Source organism: Drosophila sechellia, chromosome 2R (genome assembly GCF_004382195.2).
Source record: "Drosophila sechellia strain sech25 chromosome 2R, ASM438219v1, whole genome shotgun sequence".
NCBI lineage: Eukaryota > Metazoa > Arthropoda > Insecta > Diptera > Drosophilidae > Drosophila > Drosophila sechellia.
Window position 1 is genome coordinate 14,082,406 of NC_045950.1, and position 22,396 is coordinate 14,104,801.

The window sequence follows — 22,396 nt, forward strand, 5'->3', positions numbered from 1 at the left end:
TTGTTTAGCATACTTTTCTCGGTTCACTGAAAAAAATACCCAAATTATCTCTAATTGAATCGTGTGCGCAAAAATTTAATTTGAGTGTGTCAAAATCAACCAGAAGTGATTTCGTTTTTAATATCACAACTTTATTCCTATTGAAAGCTTTAAAAGTGAGTTTTTTTGTGGCGCCATGAATGCCAATTTATTTGCAATATTTTTCGCTGTGCATTCCACTGCAGTATGTTTGCCATATGAATATTGCAAGCTCTCTATGCTTTTTTCGCAGAAAAACGTGCAACAGGCCATGTCCTGTCACAATAATAATTGGCTCCAGCTCACAAAACAAAGGCAGAACTGTGGAAAACTAAGCGTGTTTTATCGGAAAGCAGGAGTGAAGCGCAGAACATGCTCAAGTAATTGGCAACACAACTGCAACATAACAATAACAATTCAATATGTCGGCAACAGATGCCCCACATCCACCCACACAAATCCCCACCCAATCGTGCTGCTTTTGGCCGCCTGCACTTGTAAGCTTGGCCTAATTGGCCCTCATTACATGAAAGAGTTTTGCGTGGGGAATTCCAAGCGCAAATAAGACTCATCTGCGTGTGTGGTAATGAGTTCGAATATGGCCACGCCCCGAACATCTGCTGATGGCCATCGAGGGACACTGGCGATGGCTCATCTGGTCAGAAACAAGAAAAATATAATAGAACACTTCAATTTTGGGGGTTCACTTCAGGCCAAAACAAAGAAAATCATCAATAAATCGGAGTACAAACCGTTTTTATATAAATTTATTGTGTGATGAATATGACTTTATTCCAAGAAGGATAACCTTTAAAACCAAATGCATAAAAAATTGTCTACAAATTCATATCACTTATTTAATATTTACCATATTTCGATTTTTCGCAGTGGCTATTTTGTTTCATTTCTATTTCCGTCTGAAGAGATCTCAGGTATCCAAATTGTCCTGTCTAGGCGATGACGGTGTCCGCCCACCTAAGAACATTAAATCGAGTTCGATTAATCGAAGGCTGTTTTCCACGAGTATGTGTGCTTAGTATTCCGTGTGTAAGAAGTTGGCCAAATAATTGTGTTTCATTATGCTCACACAAAAGAGGCGAATGCGACCTTGAGTTAATGGTTGAGATGTTAACTTAAAGTGCTTTTAGGCAGCCAGTAAAAGTTTCGGTAATTGGGAATTCAGTAAGCTGGGGTTTTAAGAGGATTCGAGGCATTCATGATTTGATTTGATTGTAAAATGAGCATCAAGCAAGGTTAAAATCAGGTACGTAAAAGCCAAAAGGAAAATAGTTAAATATTAATGAAAGCCCCTTAAAAATGCGTGTTCACAGCTGTATTATTGTTATGGCTTCAAGTACTTACGTTTTGTTAAGTTTTTATATCATCAACCATAATTCGCTTACAATTTGATCGCAAAATTACCAATTACATATTTTTTCTTCTGATATCGAATAAATTTATTTGTGGCTCAGACAAAGTGAAAAGTCCTCAATTGTGGTCAACTTCGAAGCAGTTTTATAAAATTTTGTGCATCGATTTAAGAAACTGCCGAAAGGACAAAGCCACAGGACAGGGATTAGAAGTCAACAAGAAACGAGGCCTGGTGTCCTGGAACTCGAAGAGCAGAGTTTGAGTGTGCTTCATGCACTCAAAACTAATGCCCTAATGAATGGCTATGGCTCTGGAAGGCTCTTCGTCTGCCACTTTCAACTCTCACACACAATGGCTATCGATTTCTGGCTGGGGGCGATAATAAAACCATTGGCAGAGCGCTTCACAGGCTTCCACAGGCCGCCTTCGTCGAGTACGTGTCTGTCATTTTGAATTACAAGACGCGTCTAAATGTAAAGCGGTCTTGTCGGGCCACGGGGCGTATGAGTAACGCCTTCGGAAATTGCTGTGCTTTGCATTCGTTTGGTGCGTCCGCTACTCCCAAACTGCCAACTTGTAGCATAATTGTGCGTCGTTAAGTTTATTATGAAGTGCCATCGCACACACATACATAAGCACAGGCACTCGCATGAATGGCGGAGCACTTTAAGTCAAGCAATTGGAAACTAAATTGGAATTTTTATGACAGGCCTTAGGCGGAGTCTGAGGACTTGGCATCCATCGGCCATGGCATCCGACACAATGCCAGCCAGCGGACTGACATGGCGTATGCGCATTGTGTGTGCGCATTTGACCGACAACGGCTAACTCTTCCCCATCTCAGCACATAAATACACTTATAATGCGTTTTGCATTTGCGAAATTTCCCCCAGGCCCCGTTTTTGGTCTTTCGACATATTATGCGTTAACAGGGCCGAAATTCACGCCTCACTTGGCCTGCCTTTTGGCCTTTCGGCCTTTCAGCCTTTTGGCCATTTCTGCTCAGTGGTCTATTCACTGCTGAGAATGACTTAATGAATGCCCAAACGCCGATGTATGTATATTTAATGCCGAATGGAATTAGTCGCAGACAATGGCCCAGATTCGCAATACCAAATTGGGTTTTTTATTGGGGGGAATGCAGACTTGCCCTTTCATCCTATGCAGTCTAGAAAAGTTTCGTATAATTGAAAGGCTAACAAAATTCATATTAAATAAAGGAATGGTTTTCTTTGATAGAAAAAACAAACATTGCCAATCTGATGCATTCTTTAAAACTTTTATTACAAATTCCTAATTATTTTTGTGAATTGAATGCCCTTGGAGATTGCTTTTGTTTATCTATCAAATATATAAGCTACATGCCATTCAGGGAGTGAAAGAACGATCCATGAGTGCCTGCTCTTCTGCGGTTTCGACAAGTCCCTGTGGATAGATGTTTGCTGACTTGGCTTTTCTATTTGGCCGCCTGCAGCGATTGCCACGCCCCCCCTTATGAGTGGCTTTTGATATAACACATAATAACAATACATTTGAGGGTGTGTTTATGGTCGTATGCAGAATCTGTTGCCTGTTGTGGCCAACTTTTGTTGCCGTTGTGCTTCTGCTGGAATTTGCCTCTTGGCCATTGGCACATTCACAAAACACTCTTGGCTCAATCTGCTTTTGGTTTTAGTGCGTCTATGTTTGCGTTTTGTTTGCGTTTTGTTTGCGAGCTTGTGGCTGAGGAGCTGTGCTCGTTCGAATGCGGTTGGTATAACCATTAAACTGCATCGCAACCGCAGCGCTCCTCCATTATTTAAGCCAAGTTTGGAACTGCTAATCTGCACTCTGTTTGGGTCAGTTCATTAAACTGGGTTTCGCAATTCAACAGAAATGAAATTAGCAACAAATCAAACTTCCATTGAAGGGTAAACTTTCTGTGGTCTAAAGTGGGGCAATTTTAAACTTAATTAGCAGGAGTTCTCGGGTTCGCTCGACGCACTCATGCTTTCGCCATCGCTGTAACAATGCCGAAGGATGCTGAAGGATGCATGGCAGAAATCCGAGGCGCAGGACAGGCATCAAGTGTCGCTCCGAGTAGCGCAACAACTTCATGTTCATCTCCGTCGCCATCTACATGGTCGCCGTCATGCTCATCGCCATCGCCATTGCCATTTTCATCTCTCGTCATTGCCGACACACAGTTCAGTTTTATTAACTCAAGAACGTCGAGTTGTGATGAAATGAACTGCGTTGCCCTGAAATTGCTCTTCCATGCTTGAAAGTAAAGGGAAAACACTACTCGTCCAACTTTCCGCATTAATCAAGAGTCCAAGTGGCTGGTTTTTGTATTTCGCATAATTTTATTATGTTTTATTTGTTCACTTTTCTCATGATGGTTTTTTTCTGATTTTTGTGTATTTTTTGCTCGGTAATTTTCGTTACATTTAACTACACAGACTTAAGGGCTAAAAAGTCATTTCTGCAGCTGCACAAATCGATATTTACACGCAATCATTGGAAGCTATTTCCCAATCCTTTGCCATTGGAGTCTCCGCTCGTTAGTGAGTCGCCAATGCTTTTGTATTTGCACATTGCTAAGACAGTTAAAAGTTATGTCCACTAATTAAAAATTGCTAAATATCCCTTATTTTAGACAATTAGTTTATTTTGATTACTCGGTTCTCTGCTTGTTTTTGGATTTTAACCTTTTTGATTAACAACATCTTTCCAAACTTTGCAATACTTATAAACTTTATCCACTGCCACACTCTAAATTTGTTTGCACGTTCTGCAAATAACTGTTACACGTAATAGTTATTTATGTAATTTAGTTTAACAAATAATTTATTTACAGCTTAACTCTGAAAGTTATTTATTCGAAGGACTCTTTCTCGAGTAAAACCAAATTCCTTTAGCTAAATCCATTTTAATCAGTTAAGAGTTTGTCTGTACAATGCAGCATAAATCAGAGCCGAATGATTGAGTGCTTGTGGCTGAAACTAAGTTCTTAATCGTAGACTGGGACTTGTAAAAATATGAATTCTAGATTGGAAATGCACGTCAGTTCTTAATATTGAGCTCGTTAGCACTCCCAGGACTCAAAAATACGCAAATTCGTTTATGATTTTCGAGATCCTTGAAGTGGCTTAAATTATACTATATTTCGGCTCCTTCTCTCGTCAATTTTGTGTTAGTTGTCTGCAAAGTTGACATTTATATAATACATGTGCGGCATAAGCTGCATCCTGTGGCTAAGTATGACACTTACACATTAACGAAACACACACATACACGCATACATATAAAAGGAGAGAGTTGTTCTTTACTATACATGCACACCTGCTATGTAGAGAGAGATAGAGTTCTTAAGTTCTGGTTTCGCTTGTCTGATAGTTTTGGCCTAGGCGTTAGGTGTATGGTAGTACGTATGTATGCTTGTAGTAGAGAAGTAACTAATTTTAGATTGGGTTTCCCACGGGGGTAACTGGAAATGGGTAGCCTGTGGGCTCGACTTCGAACAGCTGATGACATAGTTACAAATGCTCTCCACGCGGAACCAGCATCCTGGGGCTGCTACGTATTAGGCCATCTACATCCATCTACACGATCTTCATATATACACTCGTGTGGAATATCCGATAGCCGCTGGCAATGATTATCATAATCATATGCAGCTGGGACTGCATTGTCTTCGTGGAACCGCCCACATGTCCGTGATACATGGCTGCCGGATTGTCGCCTGCAGGAGAGAAGTCCGGAGAATATGAAAATGAGATTTGCACAAAAATTTAATTAAAAAAACACATACACACGCTCACACACACACACATGGCCGGTTAAAAGCAAAGTGTGAGCTTAACCAACAAAATGCTAATGAGCGTCGTCGCTTCATCGCGCCAGAAACTTATAAATTATGACTGGCACTAACTACGTGGGCACTCTTTGTTTGTGTTAGCCACTTCCCTCTCTTTCTTCCGCCCAGCGCCCGTCTCTTTCCTTTACGTTTCGCCGTGTTTATGGCCTGGCTTTAATGGCAGTTTGCCTGCCAAATGACTGGATCTGGCGCACCGTGCGCGGGCATTTTTAATCCACATGCTTGCGGCCGTGTAATTTTCATAAATTACTTTTATTGTTTTCCCTCTTAGCCAACAGAACCAACCACACGCCGCCTGATATATGAACTGCAAAAGAGCAACCGGATACTTAAACAGACACAGGATGCCGCAGATACAGATGCAGATAAAGATAACGCCGCCGTGATACAGATGTACGAAAATTACAGATACTCAAATGAGCCAGTCCTTTGTTTATTCAAAGTTTTAATTTCATTTGGCGGACATAATTGAAATTTTTCTGGCACACAGCGAGGCTTAACTCGATTGTGCACGGACAAAAAAATGGTGCTCTTTTAATTTCGCAGTTAATTTAATTATTCTTTTCGGAATCCCAACGGATGTTGGTTAAATCATAAGATTTGCAGTTTTCCATTGACAATGCAATGCTCAGCAGGAGGGGCGTATTATTCATAATGAATGACTATTAAGGTGTCTTTTATCGTTCACATTTTAATTGAATAAAAACCGAAAATATTCTTAAATATAAACTGTAAGTTCATGGATACTTACCCTTGAAGATGTGCACCAGAACGCTGGCTGGTTGCGTGTTGCTGGCGACGCAGGTAAAGTTTCCCGAGTGCTCACGTCGTGTCCGCTGAATGGTAAGCTCCGAAGACTGAAAGTCTGCAAGGGACGTCATGGATGAAAATGATGGGTTAGTGAACAATGGCAGGGAGCAGGGTAACCAGCACTCACCCGGCTCCGTTGACACATTAATGCCCCGATCGATGTCGTAGTTAATCATGCGGTTATCGTGGTACCAGAATATATACTCCGAGGCCTCCGTGTTCTGCACCACGCGGCACTGCAGGCGCAGCGTCGAACCTGGGGTTAGATATCGAATCGGAGGACCCGTGATCTCGGCGCGGGCTTCTAACCAATCGATGTGGGTTTTGGGGGAAAGGAAAAATAAGAGTGGAGAAGCGTTTTAGTTGGTTTGCTGCCAAAACTAGCACAATGTTTTAGAGTATAATCTCATATTATCTATGAAGGCAAATAATACCTTTACGACTTCAAAAGCTAGCTTAACTAGTATGCAAATAATTAGTTCGTATAAAACATCTTAACTTCCCAACCCATTGTTTCTATATTTGGATTCCTAGTTCAAAGGTTAGGTATACCAGCTTCCCTGGGGTCAAATCGACTCAACTCCTTTATCATTATCTGACTAAATCGGCCAGCAAACAACCCTGACAGTTATCAATTTCCCTCGGAGCCCGGCGAAAGTGCCCCACAAATTTATGAAATACATCTGGCAGACAGCCCAGCTCCACTTTGCCGAAAGAGGAAAATCTATGGCTGGCCTGTCACATCAGTTTCGATTTACGCATGTATGTTTGGCTGTTGGGCAAAGAGAGTGGCTTTGTTTTTTGGGGAAACTGCCAAGATGAAGGAGCAAGAGGCAGAAAAGGCCATTAGGCGCAGCACATTCAAAGTAAATTGTTTGTTAAATTCAGAATAATGTGCGTCAGTTAGCCAAGGACAGCGCGATGAGTTGAGAACTTGCTGAGTCGTTGCCATTTGCCCCCGAAACCGAGTTTGCAACTCGAGAATCCCATCTGAAACGAAACCCCTTTTTAACCCCCCGTTCGAATACCCAACACCAACCCCAATCCAAACCCATCTTAACCCATTCCACCTTTGGCATATGGACATTTCTAATTTCAGCTTGAGCGCATTCAGAACGTAACGAAAATGTGGCAAAAACTAGCTCATTCGGTAGGCTTTTTGCCGGCATTTGTTTACTCCGGAAGAGAAAAGCCATCAAGGCGTGAAATTATAGAAAATCACCAGTGCCCAGAGCGAATCACAAATAGAAATGGAAACCAAAGCAATAGACCGAAAATCTAAAATCGAAGCCGTAACTGAGGCAATTCCAGCCTCTACTTACCGACGACGCTCAGGTGTAGGAAAATCGAGGTGGGCGGATGGGTGGACACCTGGCACTCGTAGACGCCGGCATCACGTAACTGCACGAATTTGATTTGCAGTGTCCAGTCCTGCAGGCGAAAAAGGAGGCCAGAAAAATGGTTAGAATTAAAGAGCAACGGAGACATTGGCCAGGCCGCATGGAAGTCAATTTGCTCCGCTGCCGTTGTGAAAATATTTTGCAATATTCTGCACTGAATTTTTGTCACGTATCGGCTATTCGAGGCCGACCACTGCAAAAGTTCACAATGCAGCAAATTTTCACCAGGAGGCATGTAGATGAAAACTGCTAGATGCACAGGGGAAAAATAATATATTTGACACGAATTTTAAAGAAAAGAATAGTAGTATTTTAAGAAAAAATATGAAACACAAAATATTACGTATACGTAATGCAGGCAGATTTAATAAAACATTTTATAGTACCAAAGATATTTTAAATCCTAGACTAATATCACCAGTTAGATGGGTATATTTTTTCCTGACTGTAAGATATTTAATCTGGTATGCAGGTCTCCGATCCGATGCAATCAGCACATCTTCCGATTTTGCCATCCCCTTCGCATCAGCAATGCAAATTAAATGGAGGAACAGGACTCACCTCGGAATGCTTCAAGTGCGTGGCACTGAACCGCTCATCGCTGCTGTACGTTGTTAAGCCGACCGTAAGCAGATGATAATCCTTTTTGCGTATCCACGATACCTAAAAATAGATGGATGGGTTGCGGGTTAGAGTTCGTTGTTCAGATAGAGAGGGGCGCCATTAGCCCAAATACAATGGATTCGTTTTCCTCAAGGACTTCCATTTTTTTTGGGGCTTTCGAATGTTTAACATATGCCCGGACCATCCGAAGATGGGTCCAGGCTCTCTCTGTCCTGTTGAAATGTTTGCCAATCCATCAAGACGGGACTAGGACGATGACAACGACTTGATGATGATGCAATTTTCGAAGGGCACACAGATACAAAACGGCTTAGGAAAAAAATCAAAAAGCAATTACGTGTAAGAATTACTACAACAGCAACAATAAACATAATAGCAAATTGATTGATCCTAGGTTCAAAGTTCAAATTGGCTACCTAACTGTAAATAGACAAACAAACAAATGGGCGGGGCACCACCCAAGCGCCCACTCTCATCAAATGGTGGGCGTGTTCCCAGCACCCTCTCTGCTTTTCCATTTTCCTCCGCTTTTCCTTTTCTGAGTGTGTCTGAATGTGACTTTAGCTAATCTTAAATGACCATTAATCATTTCGTCATCTACTTTTTGCGCACTTTTTGCCTACATCAGCACGCACACAAACACAAAGAGAAACGATATTTTCTAATATACTAGCAAAATATTACACATTTAAGTGTGTGAACATCCCTTCTAAATGGAATTTATAAATACTCATAAAATAAAATACAGAAAATACGTTGGATACAGATAAATTGAAAACTATTCTCCATTTTTTCTCAGTGCAAATACAGGCAACACATCTATTAGCTGTCCATATGGGGTTATTGCCTGCCGAAGATGATGATTTTGGTGCTCTGCTGAAAAGGATCAGGACGAAGCACCTAAGCGCGTGTATCAATCAATTTTCAATTGATAAGGATTTTATTTATTGGCCAACAAAAAGAATAAGAACGAATAACGAAGTAAAAGGCCAGGGCAAGCTGTTACTTTCCTGCGAAGGTTTTCATTCCAAATATTGACACACGCGCGCTGCAAACTCAAACTGAAACTGCCACAAATTCGAACAAAACCAAAAAAGAAGCACACTCAGGAGAGTCGGCAACTTGAAATTAAGTTGAACGGCACAGAAATTGTTAAATCAGCTGCGTTTGCCAATAAAAACGAATTACATTCTCCGTGCTTAAATGTTTAATGCGGCGTATACGCAATGTGGCGCAGCAGCAGCATCAGAATGGAGGATGGAAAATGGCGCGAGTCGAGGGATTTACCCCCATGGTAGAGTCCACAGCCAAAATATCATAATCCCAGTCGAGTTCCAGTGAAATTTCCGCTTAGGAAATCCATAATATTCCTGCACTTTTGCCCGGCTGTCCGAGCAAAAAGAAAACAATATTTCAATGTAGGGGAAATTTGCAATTGAATGGCAAGCAGTCGTTTATTATCAAGATTCTGCCCGGCATATGCTAGCAAAATCTTTCCATATATCTATTCAATACAATCTGTAACAGTAAAATCCGAGTGTGAGGCATAAATTGCGCATAAATTCCGTTTTGGCCCGCAGCTCCTAGACGACGCCACCCGACGACACACATCTCAATATATTTATATACACACATATATATGTTTTTTAGGATTTTTACGATATTTATGATGGCAAAAGGGACTGCGAGCGCTACGTGTCTGCAAATAAACCATGCAGCTAGCCAGAAGAAAAACACAAGAGTCGAGCAGCCGGAGGAAAAAGCGAGGAAAAGCAGCGGACGTGGATATAGAAAATTCGAATGCCTAGGGGGAGTTGGAAAGGGTGCCAAGTGAAGCCATCAGGGGGAGTAAAATGTGGCGGCAATTAATCAAAAGCCTGCGAATTCCTTTCCCTTTTGGCAGCCTTTTTTTATGTGACTGCAAGTGAGAGAGAGGCTGTGAGTGCGATTGTGTGCGTAAATAAAATCGCATAAATCTCAGTCGCCTGTCCTGCGTACGCATGTGTGTGAGTGTGTGTGTGTGCCAGTTGGCATCACCGCCGAAGCCCACGAATCCTGCGAGTCCTGCGGCTGCAGCTGCGGGCACGCAGATAATTGTTTACATTTTACCTTTTTTTCAACCGTATGCAAAATAAAAAGTGACGCTTAATTTATGGCCAAAAGCTACAGCGCACACACCACAAATCACTTGTTAGCAAATTTATGGCAAATTTATGCTAACTACTTGTCTGCCACGCTGTACCGCCAACAGTGCGCTAAAGGTAGGCCATCTGCAGTACAGTGGTGTTCAATAAAATAAAATTGCAATATTCCTTCTTCTATTCGAAAATTTCAAAACGTACCAAAGGTATGTAGGTATATGTATGTGTCAAATGTATGAAATGTGAGTGATCGCTCGTAAGTTCAAATGGTTTTCAAAAACTTAAAAAATTGTCCCACAGCTGTGGGTCTGGTTAACCTGCCAATGCCCAACATGTCGACTTATCGTGGAATCTCGATCTCTGACAGCGTGCTCCACATGCACGATTTCCAGGTGGGTGGTCGAGGTGGACTATGTGGATGTGGCCAGGAGCTTCGATTTCGATGGGTTTGGGTGATTGGGTAATTGCATGGCTTGGTGGCTAAATCTATGCAGAAGCCGATTGCAACGAAGTTTGTATTTACTTTACTTTTCACCCCTCGCTGGGCCCGTTGAAAACTTTTGATTGGCTTTTGTTCTGCTCGATGTTGCATGTTGCTGCCGGGCAGGTCCTGTTTTGTTGCCTGCTATTGACGCACATTTTTGTGTGCTTTATGCGCCGCTGTCCGACCAATTTCCGCTTTTCCACAATCCCAGCGAGCAACTGGCTTGTAAAAAAGAACGCAGCAGCAACTTTTTCAATGTGAAAAACTTTTAACAAGCGATTTTAATAAAATTCTATTTAGCAGCTGCAGCGGCAACAGCAGCCATTTTGGTTGCAACTTGTCCCCCCGCACATACAAATGGTTGTCTGTGTTCATTTCATATGCGGCTGCAGTTTGGCATTCGGTTCACAAAGGGGGATGAGGGGTAGGTAAGTATTGATGCAGGTGGGGCGGGGTGATCAGGTTTGGGTTTTATAAAATTGCATTGCTCATGCAGGAAAATAGTTTGAGCAGTTTCAGTGGTTTTTAAATTCCAAATTTTGGATAGCTGGATAAAATTTTAATTTAAACGCTAAACAAAGTGTGTAAATATTTTTATTTAATTCATTAAACTATGCCGCTCCTAATAACATTATTCTTTTAAATACCAAACTAGTTAGCGTGCAAATATTTTTATGAACACACTGAAGCTGCAATGAAATCAATTTAAAATGGAAATATTTGGGGCAAACCAAAAACGAATAAACTTTGCTCGATTTGTTTGCCTGAAATTTTATACACGACTCAATTTTTAAGATGACAACTTTGTTGTTCTGCTTGCAACTAAAAACGCTTTTTTTCTCCATTCATCGATGCGAACTTTTGGCCGCTTTTTAGCGCCAACCACACATGCATAATTGAGAGCAATCGAAACTCAAATCAAGCTCAATTCAGCGGAAATGCATATTAAGTGCAATTACTGCATAATTAACCAGTGATTCTGCAATCACTAATTGCAACTCACACCGAATCTACTCGGTTTAGGGAAATGGAAAGTTGGAACAATCATTGTTTGGGATGGAAAGGTATTTGAAGATGTAGAGAATTGTGACCTTATAGGATCAAGGGATGTGAAGGAAACCGTAGATTCCCTGCTTTCATCACTCATGCACTACGGGTAAATAGAAATGCAAACAATGAGGCCTTCGGCTGTTTGGTGGCCCAACTCTATGCTAATGTTTTCCACCAATATTTTCCACATTCACGCAGCCTTGGGCTCGCCAAACAATCAGCCATTACTTTTGATAAGAGCCGCAGGACAAACAAAGAAAAATAATTGGAAATGCAAATTACCATAGCCTACTTTTCAGCAGCTGTCAGCGGTGGCCCCGCGTGAAATGCGATTGTTTGCCCGGCATTCCCATTCACACTTAATGGCAGGCATTATATTCGGGGCCCAGGCATTGATGATTGCATTGCAATTAAAATAATTAAGATTTTCCAGACGGTGTGAGCGAGGCAAAAGGTTGCCGCGACAGTGAGCTCTGACCTCTCAGCACCCAGCACCAATCCTAGCCTATGTGCTGGGGCTTAATTGTTTTAGGTTGGTAGGTTGGGGTCAGACCTCTCACCATCTCCTTTGTCGTCGGCCCAGAAAAGTTTATAGAAATGATGAAGCCATTCTCCATACTCGCAAGATGTCAGCTCAAACAAAAAATCTGGGTCAAATTGTTCCCTTTGTTTGGGACATTTGTTTTAATAAACATTGTGACAGGCAACAGAAGCAGGATTACACTGAGCGAAATGCCAAGACATAGGCATTTCTTATTACATGATTTTGTGATCCAAACAGTTCTTTTCTATAATATACTTTTTACTAGCTTAATCTGTGCGACTATATTAGAATGTTTTTCTTGCTGTAACAGAATGGTTTATTATTATTTTCCCTGTGCACCAACAGCTGGATCAACTTCCAGAAAGGACCCTCCAAGTGGCGTGGCCTCCTTCATCAAGCTGTCGACCAGAATGTCTTATTAGCTGGCAAACAACTCTACGACCATTGTCCTGCCAGTCCTGCCAGTTCTGAAAGTCCTGCCTGTCCCCTTGAGTTGAGTTGGTTTAATTACGGTTAAGGCTGCCAGCAACAAAGTGATAATGATTTGTATTCATTCAAAAAGGTTTATGGCAATTTTCGAGCCACATTAACTTCTTGGACCGCCGCCCCCGAAAGTGGCTGCATTTGAGTTTGCTCTGCCGGTCTTATAATGAGCTTAGTCCTTAGCCTGTCCCTGTATTTGTGTATTTTGACTTACACACTTACAATTGCCGAATGCCAACGTTATTTCTAATTAAATTGGTTTTTCAAGAAAGACAGTTTTATGGACCGCCGCTTCATTGGAAATGTATATGTTGCCCTGGCAAAGTCTTAAATATTTTCTTTATTGTTGGTTAAATAATATAGAGCTTGGGAAGTAGAGACAGAAAGGAAAATTGACTTAACAAGAAATGATTTAATTAAGAACTAGGCCATAAGCCGAACAACCAAACTTAAATTTGAAATAACAATTCAAAGTCAAATAGAAATAATACATTAAACACAAAAGTCACTCTAGTTTCGATTTATGTCCAATTCCCTTGGGACCTGCAATATATTATATATATATATGTTTTTTGAGAGTTCAATGATATGCTCGCTTTTTACTGGTAATACCAGCGGGTATAAAGCAGCTGAACAAACAGAAGCTCAGACAAAAAAAGATACCAGGACCCACAGACCCAGATATAGACGTACACATAATATACACATAATATTTGAGCCCGAAGGTCATTGCAACTATAACTGGGCCTGGCAGTAAAATATTTTATAATATTTTATGTTTTTTTAAGCGACAAAGAGCTACAGCACAGTGGCACTGCGACTATGAGTGTGAGTGTGAGTGGATGTGTTTGCTTGAGGTCCTTGCTTTTTGTTTGTTGTTCTGAGACTTGAGTGCAAGAGCCTTAAGCTCACACACACACGAGCACAGCCACCCACACATAGCATTTCATAGCTGAATGTGAGCAATAAAAAATGAGGAACACATAGAGTTCACAGAAAAATGGGTAACTGGAACAGCAATGTGTTTTACTTTGTTCGCCCAACAATTCCACAATGGAATATAACTCATGCAAAAGCACATTCACTGCCACATTGTGTGTGCCAAATTTTGAGCGAAATTCGAAACGGGGTTTCATGGCAGAGTTGCAGAGACCGAGGTGAAACTATGCAAAAATTATGATTGTGCAGGAATTATGTGTTTGTTTTGATTAAGCTCGGCAGAGCGATGCCGCGCATATCCTGCATTATCCTTTGCCAAACCCTCATCAATGGGCTGGCTAAGTTATTTGTTTGTTTTTTTTGTCTCTTCCACTGGCAGGCTGGCTAAGTGGTTTCCGTTCTATTTTGGCTTTGGTTTCGGGCCAGCCTTCACTTCTCGGACAAGGGCAATTCCAATTTTATCTGATTTTAAACTTTGCAAATTATATGTGCCCATATACACACGCATACCTATGCCGGGCTGCTCTGCACAAACATTTGCGTAACCTTTTTTATCTTAACGACTTATCCAAACCGAAGGGCCAGAGCCCCCAGCGTTAATTTTCATAAAATACCAATTTCGGTGTATTTTTATCTGGCCAAGCAAAAGGAGAAGTGTTTCAGCTAAAGCTATCCGCACTCTCACTCTCGTACAATTATATTTTCTAATCTGAATTGGGGAACATTTCCCAGAAAATTATAAATAAATTACCTTCTATCTGAGCGAACGAAGCAATGGAAGCTGGGCGAACATTTTCGAGTTTTCAGCATTTAAGCTTTCGCATTTTCCATTGTCGGAAGCGTCCCAGAATCTTGGCATGCTGTGAGCACATTTAATTACTGCTACTTTTCTCTATGAAAGATCCCAGGCAGGGACAGGAGGCGAGTCTAGACATTAAAAACGACAATTTATCTAAAAAGTAATTAAGTGCTCAAGTCACACAGACACGAACGCAGGGCCGCATAGCAAGAGCAACAGGACAAACATGGGAATCGGCATTGCCGGAGGAAGCGGAATTAAATGGAGTTCGGCTGCAGGTCAAGGAGATGGCTAGGGGAATATGGTTGGGAAAAGCCATGGAGAGGACCAAGTCAACTGAATGTCGTCGGGAGACATATATATGCGAACCTAAATGGGTTACAGTGGATGCCCCAAAAGTGCAACATGCTGAGCCAGGAGGTGGGCAATCACTTCAAACAAACTTAATTAAAATATTTAATATTTCCCTAAGTAATATCCTTTTATTAATCGTTTGGTGTTAACAATGTCTGATCTACTTTTGCCTAATACCCTTGTTCAGGCTTTCTTTACCAAATCCTTTAATATTCCATTACTGCTCTGCCGCTTAAGCTCTCTGTGAACATAACTTTTCGGCAGACCGTGCTGTGCCATAACTTTCTGCACTGACTGTCGCTGCTGCTCGACTGGTGATTTAGTTCAATTTATATGAGCCGGATGCAACGGGCATCACCCTTTGGCTGATGGCTGACACAGGATACACGTATTTCCTTAGTTTATTTTAAATGCCATTTAAACTGCTGCTCTCGACTAATACCCTAATGACATATTTTAATTCCCGCCCAGCCACATTCGAGTGTCGTAATTCTTAATTCGAAGTGCTCTTTCCACTTTTTCAACCACGCACATGTGTGAGTGTGTGTGTTTGCAAGGACTTCTTGCTGCTCGTGTCATTTGATTTATGGGCTTTAAATTTGCCAGAAAACTGTTATTGCTGGCGAAGCAGATTTGTTCGCAATTCGCCTGAAAATGCTCTTAATTAATAGTATTACTTCAATGGAAAGTTGTCAACGCTTTTTACGAAGAAAGCATTATGTGTACTTAAATTTAAGGGACTTTACTCGTATTAATTCGATGCCATCTCCGCCCGGTAAAAACCAACCACTGCGTAATGGTGAAGCGACAAAAATTAAAATTGCAGCAAAATTCCAAAACAAAGCCGTGCGCTCGAGGAAGCAATTCATTTATTTAATGTTTCCTGCATTTTATTGTCGTCTAAAGCGAATTTACGACTGCGAAGGCGCAGACAAAACAAAGCCCGATTCGCGGAAATGTTTAGTGTGTGTATTCTTCAAGTTAAAAAGGACCTTTTTTGCGGGACTGGCATAGACAAAGGCGAGCAACTGACAAAGCATTTCGATTGCGCATTCTGCCGCAGTGCAGTGCAGTCGCAAATATGGAAATCATTTGCCCCTGGTCTGGAGGTTTACGTTTCCTGTCCACTGAACTTGCAACTCGCATCCCCACACACACGCACACATTCACATTCACATGCACATTCACAGACGCATAATGCCCGAAGCTCCCTGCTCAAGATTTTAATGCCACACACACACACACACGGCGAGGGCAATGAAATGAAAGTGCATTTTCCATTTAGACGCAGAAGTTGCAGCCCTCAAAGAGCTTTAAGTAGCAAGGGACAAATCTGAGTCATTTTGTAGTACTTATAAAGAATTAATAGAACTATGAAGAAATCTGCGGAACTCAAGGAGTTTCCACCAGTCTTGTAGTATTCAAAAAATTTATAACCATTATTATTCACAGAATATTTGTGTATTAAAATCGCTGACAAATCTGTAGCGGCTAGCAAAAGAGGGATATCTGATACCCACTCACTCTCACATTTCAGCCATTTCTCGCAGTGTAGTAACCCAATGAATTCACGTCTCATTGGGAATTTGGTACAGCTCTCTGTTTGCCAATTAAGCAATGAGTGCGTGAAGACCTCCTTATATAAATATATATATACACCCACTATATGCATGCACAGCTGTAGCTAATGAATGCATCCTGCGAATCGGGTAGAGCTCCTTTGAGATCGGTGCAATTAAAGGGTCGGCTGCCCCAAGCGCATTGCAATGAGAGGGCTAAAACACGATGATAATATTTTGCTAACCCCAAAGAGGCCATGCAGCACAATTTCCATAATACAAATTGCCGACTTATTAGGCCGAGACCCAAACCTATTGTGTGGCCCATATAAGCCGGGCCATCCCCACTTGAGCACGCAGCCGTGCAAAGTGCCAACTGGCTAACACTCTCGCACACTCGCAGGAGCCTACGAGGACTTAAGTGCTTATTAACTTCCGCACACTTGAAGGCACAATTATGAAATCGTCAATTTAAACCAGACACGCAACAAACACGCACCGGGGTCATTTGGGATGGGCGACGGAGCAGCTGGCTGGCCTAATCGAGTGTCCGACTTTTTGGGGTGGCGGGGCGGGATAAACACCGCCCTGTCCTCGTGCCCGAGGAGCAAATACACGAGACGTGACGCACACCACGGCGTATGAGTAATAACTCTAGACAAGCGGAAAATTAATACCACTTGAGGCTATGGCATGTCAATGCCGCTACCCCGCACACCCACACACCCACTCCTGGCGAAAGGTGTAATTTGTCTGCCAGTGCCATCCCCTGTGGGCCAGTGTGTTTGTGTGTTTTCATTGTGCTGGCAAATGACCCACGCAGTCATTTTGCTCAGGCCCAAAATGTCCGAAATCTGTGTGTTTACTACCATATTAGTTTGCCTCTGGGCCGAAACGAAGTCCCTGACACAAGTGCCCTCGATAAGCGGAGCGGCTTAATTAAATTCTGTCGCAGTTGGCAGGTGGAAATTGAAAACAAATAAGTAAACTTTAGCCGGAACTCGGGATAAGCGGACTTGTCGTTTATGCCGGGAATTTTTAGACTTTCCTTGGGAAAGAAATTTAAAGTCTAAATATAACCACATGCTATTAAAAGTAAAAGCATTGCAAATTCAAAATCAATTCTTTTTTTATATAATATTTTCAATGAAAGTAAAAATTCCTACAATTGACTAAAAATTTAAAAATATAACACATAAATAACTACCTGACTAAGTCTTTAAAGTTAATTTTGTATGGTCGTACTTTATAAGCCAAATTTTAATATCGTAAAAACTTTCATCGAGGTATATACGCATAACTTGATGAAATCTGAAGAGAATCGAAAATAAAGCACTTGATCGATCTGGGTCTCATCAATTAACATTGAATGCTTGTCCATTTCCACGAGGACAAAGTCTGGCTGCCTCACATTGACAAAAGGCACCGACACAAAAGTCATCATCATCGCCGTTGTCGTTGGCGGAGGCAAAAAAAGCAACAGTGATGGATTTATTTTTAATAAAATATTAAAACAATACTGGGCGTACTTACCACCCCCTCGCCAATGTGGTGCACGGTGCAGGGAACGTGGGCGGTGGCCCCGATCTGCGTGGTGACCACCGTCGAGTTCTCGGTACCGAAGTACATGGGCGTGCCGAAGAGGCTCTCCATGCCGCCCTCGATGCCGTTGCTGGCCTCCAGATGGTTCTCCACGGGCTCCAGCCGGTGTACTGGGATGGGATAGGGTCCGGCCGTATCTTTGGCCTGGATCCGGGAGTGCGAGTGCGTCTGGAGCACCGCTTCCTGCAGGTGTGTGGGCGTCGGCTGGCTTTGGCCATCGATCACATTGGTCGAGTCGAAGCTGGTGATGCTGCTGCCCCCGGCGGATGCGGCACTTTGGGCATACGGCTGTGGCACGGGCACCGGTTCACCCTCCTTCGACTGTGACATAATTAAATTTTGATTTATATGCCTCACTGATGGCTCGCTAGCCGGCGTCGTCATGGTGGCGGCTTCTGTTATTCCTCCTCCCGGCGATGCGGATGCTGTGTGGTCTGCGAAGGGAACGACAGAAGAGGATGTGAGGTGACATTTTAAAATGTGTTAATATATGCGCTGTCCGCCGGCGCCGCAACAGTTTGTCGGATAAACAATAACAGCGTGAAGTCAATTATTTTGAATGAGCACCCAGCGCGTGCGTATACGTAATATTTTACAACGGATTTTCATTAGCCTGGGCCCAGTGAATCTGCATAAAGTGACAGGACTAATTAAGCAGCCGACCTTATCAGGGATTCCTGCGGCTGCTAGCTTAAACAGAAATATGATGGATAAATTATATAAAAAGCATAGCTAGATAAGCACATTTGAAAATGGAAAGCTAAAAAGAAGTTGTTTCACAGAAGTGGTTTTTGTCATAAGAATAAGTATTAAGTTATAAGTTTATTGATTATATGCTAAATTCAGTGAATTAAGAGTACACCTTGTATCACACAAATAAGCTTCGTTTAAAAGCCTTTGCTCCCCTAATCCACAAGTAAAATTCCCGTGTTGTACTTATCGTTTTATTTGGTCATGGTTTGTTGCCCACAGACAGATGAACATTTGGAACAGGCGAAAGGACACCCGCAGAACACCTACCACATAACATATTACCCGTTTCGGGTTTTGGTTTTATTTGCGCTGCGTAATTTGTGTAAAATTTGTTGGGCAACAAAAAAAAAGATAATAATATTTCACAATTAAAGATAATTGCTTTTGGCAAACTTGTTTGAGTCTTGTTTAGCAACGGTAATTAGGTTGAATTCACCGTGCTGTAAATTCAATTATGGCAATGCATTTGGGCTCGTTTTTGATTTTGAATTTGATTTCTTGGCCACAGAATCTGGTGAAATTTTGTGATGTTTGGCTTTCATTTGGCCAGTACGTCCACGTCCATGGAGACTCGTTTGTCATTGTTCTGTGCGCTCACACCATAAATAATGTATGCCAATCATGAGAAATTTATTATGTTTGGCCTGACGATGATTGAATTTGAAGACCTGTGCAGTTCAGTGGGCAAAGCGCCTGCACCGAGTGCATTGAATAATGCAAAATTAATTAGTTATGGAATTCGCCAGGGGCCAGGCTTGCACCAGACTCGGCTTTCAATTAGCACGTTGCTAAGACGCCAGATATGCCACTAATCGAATTATTCAAAGAAATTCTAATAGAATCTCTCGCCTGCTGCACTCGAAAGGAATTTCGTTCGAGTCCTCCGCATAGATATGTTTGAAAATCAATTTACCCAGCTGTGATCTCAGCGAACAATCGAGTCAATCAATGCACCTTCTTCTGATTGACACCTTAGAAATCGCCCGATAGCTCCTCCAATTGACATGTGAGAGTGTGTTGCCACAGCAATTTGCAATTGCAGCGGTGCGACAGAAGAAGGATTCCTGATTCGCCAGGTCAACCAGGTCTCGCAACTCGTATTTTGCACTTTGCGGTTTCTGTATTGTTGTGCCGTAGTCCTCCGGCCTTATGAATACGAAGAAGCACTCCGGAATCTGACACACTCAGGAGAAAGTTTTTTCTTGCTCTCGGCTTTTTGGATGAAATTGCCTTCAAGGAGCTTACTAGAAATGTGGCTTGCAATCCGTGCGTGCAGATTTGCCAGAATCTCCATATTTATATATCCAAAAACCAATCTTCAACGGCAATTCATATGTTTGTGCTCTTTTTTCGAACCGAAAATTTCTCGAAGTGCATTAGCTGGCAGGACGTCCTGCACGCACAAAACAAACAAATAACAGCTCGGCACAATGCGATTGCTATTGCTGCTTCTTTTGCTGCTGCTGCTGCTGCGACTGTTGCTGCTCATTGGCACGCAGAAGTTGGCCAAAACTGAATCGTGGCATTTTCGTCACGTTCGCACGTGACTGACTGCCTGCGACATTCAGCTTTTCCTTGCCATTTTCCGGATTTTACAGCTCTCCGCTCTCTATCCACTACATACGTAATCGTAATCGTAATGGTCGCTGGCGGACCGCAAAACAGCTTCTGAACTAGTTGCCAGTTTTTAGAGCTGCTGCGGTATTCGACCCACTTTCTGCCGTGTAAATTTGCATTCTTTCGATGGCGCTGGTGTGACTTTGTAATTGAATTTTTCACGGCGAGTTGTTGGACTGCATCCATCCGGTTTGGTGGTTCGTATTTTTCTTGTTTCCGGCGTTTGGGCTTTGGATTTACAATCGGTCCGCAGTGTGCAACCGCTGCTAGCTGCGGATTGTCAACAGCAGCAAGAAGATTCGCTGGCTGAAAGTGCAGACTCAAACGCAAACCAAGGAACCACAAACATGTTGCACCAAAGCCATACAGATAGAACAACATTTTTGGTGGGATTTGCCAACTTTTCGTTTGGCGAAACATTCGCAATTTGTGTGTGCGTTCGCGAAAGTTTCATCCGCGACTGGCCCCGCTCCACGATTCTCGTCCATCGTGTTTGCTTCAACATTTTAATCAAAAGTTCGCTGCCAGCTGCGTGATTCCCGCTCCGCAGCAGCAGCTCTACCCCTCCTCCATTCCGACCCCTTAGTCCTTCCGGCAGTCCCGCTGCTCAACTAATATCAATGATTTCTCATGTGCTCGTGTCGACGCCCCACAGCGGCAATGGTGGAATATTTATGCTCCTTGTGACATCATGGCTTGACATTAATTAAGTTTGCTAGCGCACACACTGCGTATGCGTGATGTCGAATGAACGACTTCCTAGTCTCGTTTTCAGCAAGCGAATCTTCAAAATGGATGGATTTTTCGTACGGAAACAAAGAATTATGCGGATGTATCGTGATTTGATGATATTAACGATACAAGGCTTTCAGTGCTTTTAAAAATAAATTTTCTCGTTTGCTTTAAATTTAGCAAATAACATTAGCTAAATTCCGGCATGTGACTTGCCATTTGGTAATTAAATTGCTTTAATGTCTCTGCTTTGTCATCAATTAAATTAAAGGCTGCAAAAAAAGCATTTACAAATATCATTATGATAATTGTGCGGGCTAGCGACATCCTGTGCTTGAATCATTAATTTCATTTGATTTAATATTTAATGTTACGAACATTGTGTGCATAAATTTCTCTAATTAAAACACAAATAAAGGGCGAGTACATTTCCGATTGTCATGCCTTGCAGCATAATTTATTCCATTTGGATCTAACTATATTTGCGGTGCGAGTTATTTACAACAATTGACACAAATGCGGGCCAACTTTTAACGGCCATCGAGTGCACGGGGACAATTGAGCATAAAACAACGAAGCTTGCAGCGTTCCGAATTGAAAAGTTTTAATTAAATACATGGTCAAATGGTGAAATTGAACAATTCGAATGTATCTTCCAAGGAGAGACTCAAAATGTTTAGGCAAATTTTAAAGTAAACTTTAAGCTTTTGAGACCACGGAGGAGGTTGTCAGTTGGGTGCTAGCTTCATTACGAAACTTTTCCGTTTGCGGATGGCTCGGCGCTTTCTGTTTTTATGGCAAATATTGTTTGTTGCCAGAGAGTCGAAATGTTTGCATTTGACACTTGGCGGTAATTTGTGTGTAAATGCGTCAATGTGGCCCCTGACCTCAAGCCTCGAGCTGTGCGAAGAAGATTTGCCGGTTGGCGAGGGGAAACTTTTTGGCCCACTCGCAGCCATTTAATTGAAATTCCGGAAAATGGCCCACGCATGCCTGCTTTGTAAGTTTGCAACTTCTGGCCCAAAGTTGATCGTTTGGCCGAGCGAAACGATTCACTTTGCGACTGTCATAATTTTGATGGTCGCAAGTGTAAAATCAGATAAGTGTGCCACACACTTGCCGCCGACTATTCGCCCATTTATTTTCCAATAAAGCCCCCGACAGGGGCGTGGCAATCATTAATGTCGCGATTCCAGGATCCAGGACCAAGGAGCTCTCGTAAAAAGGCATTAAGAGCAAACGTAAAGTGCCTATTTA

At 42.2% G+C, this 22,396-nt stretch overlaps 1 protein-coding gene across 4 annotated transcripts in view; it reads right to left on the reverse strand.

The window, feature by feature from the left end:
* Window positions 1-4,014: 4,014 nt before the first annotated feature.
* The window catches only part of LOC6609715, a 32,259-nt gene continuing 13,877 nt past the window's right edge, over window positions 4,015-22,396 (reverse strand). For 2 of the 4 annotated variants that reach the window (XM_002034336.2, XM_032715621.1), the window contains exons 2-7: window positions 17,969-18,471; window positions 8,020-8,121; window positions 7,381-7,489; window positions 6,186-6,362; window positions 6,000-6,113; window positions 4,015-5,113 (exon numbers count right to left, since the gene is read on the reverse strand). In XM_002034336.2, coding sequence (XP_002034372.2) covers window positions 4,974-5,113; window positions 6,000-6,113; window positions 6,186-6,362; window positions 7,381-7,489; window positions 8,020-8,121; window positions 17,969-18,471 — 1,145 coding nt within the window. In that variant the 3' untranslated portion in view covers window positions 4,015-4,973. Of the gene's footprint in view, window positions 5,114-5,999; window positions 6,114-6,185; window positions 6,363-7,380; window positions 7,490-8,019; window positions 8,122-17,602; window positions 17,838-17,968; window positions 18,472-22,396 lie in introns of those variants that run through there. The other 2 variants (XM_032715620.1, XM_032715622.1) reach the window with 2 other exon arrangements.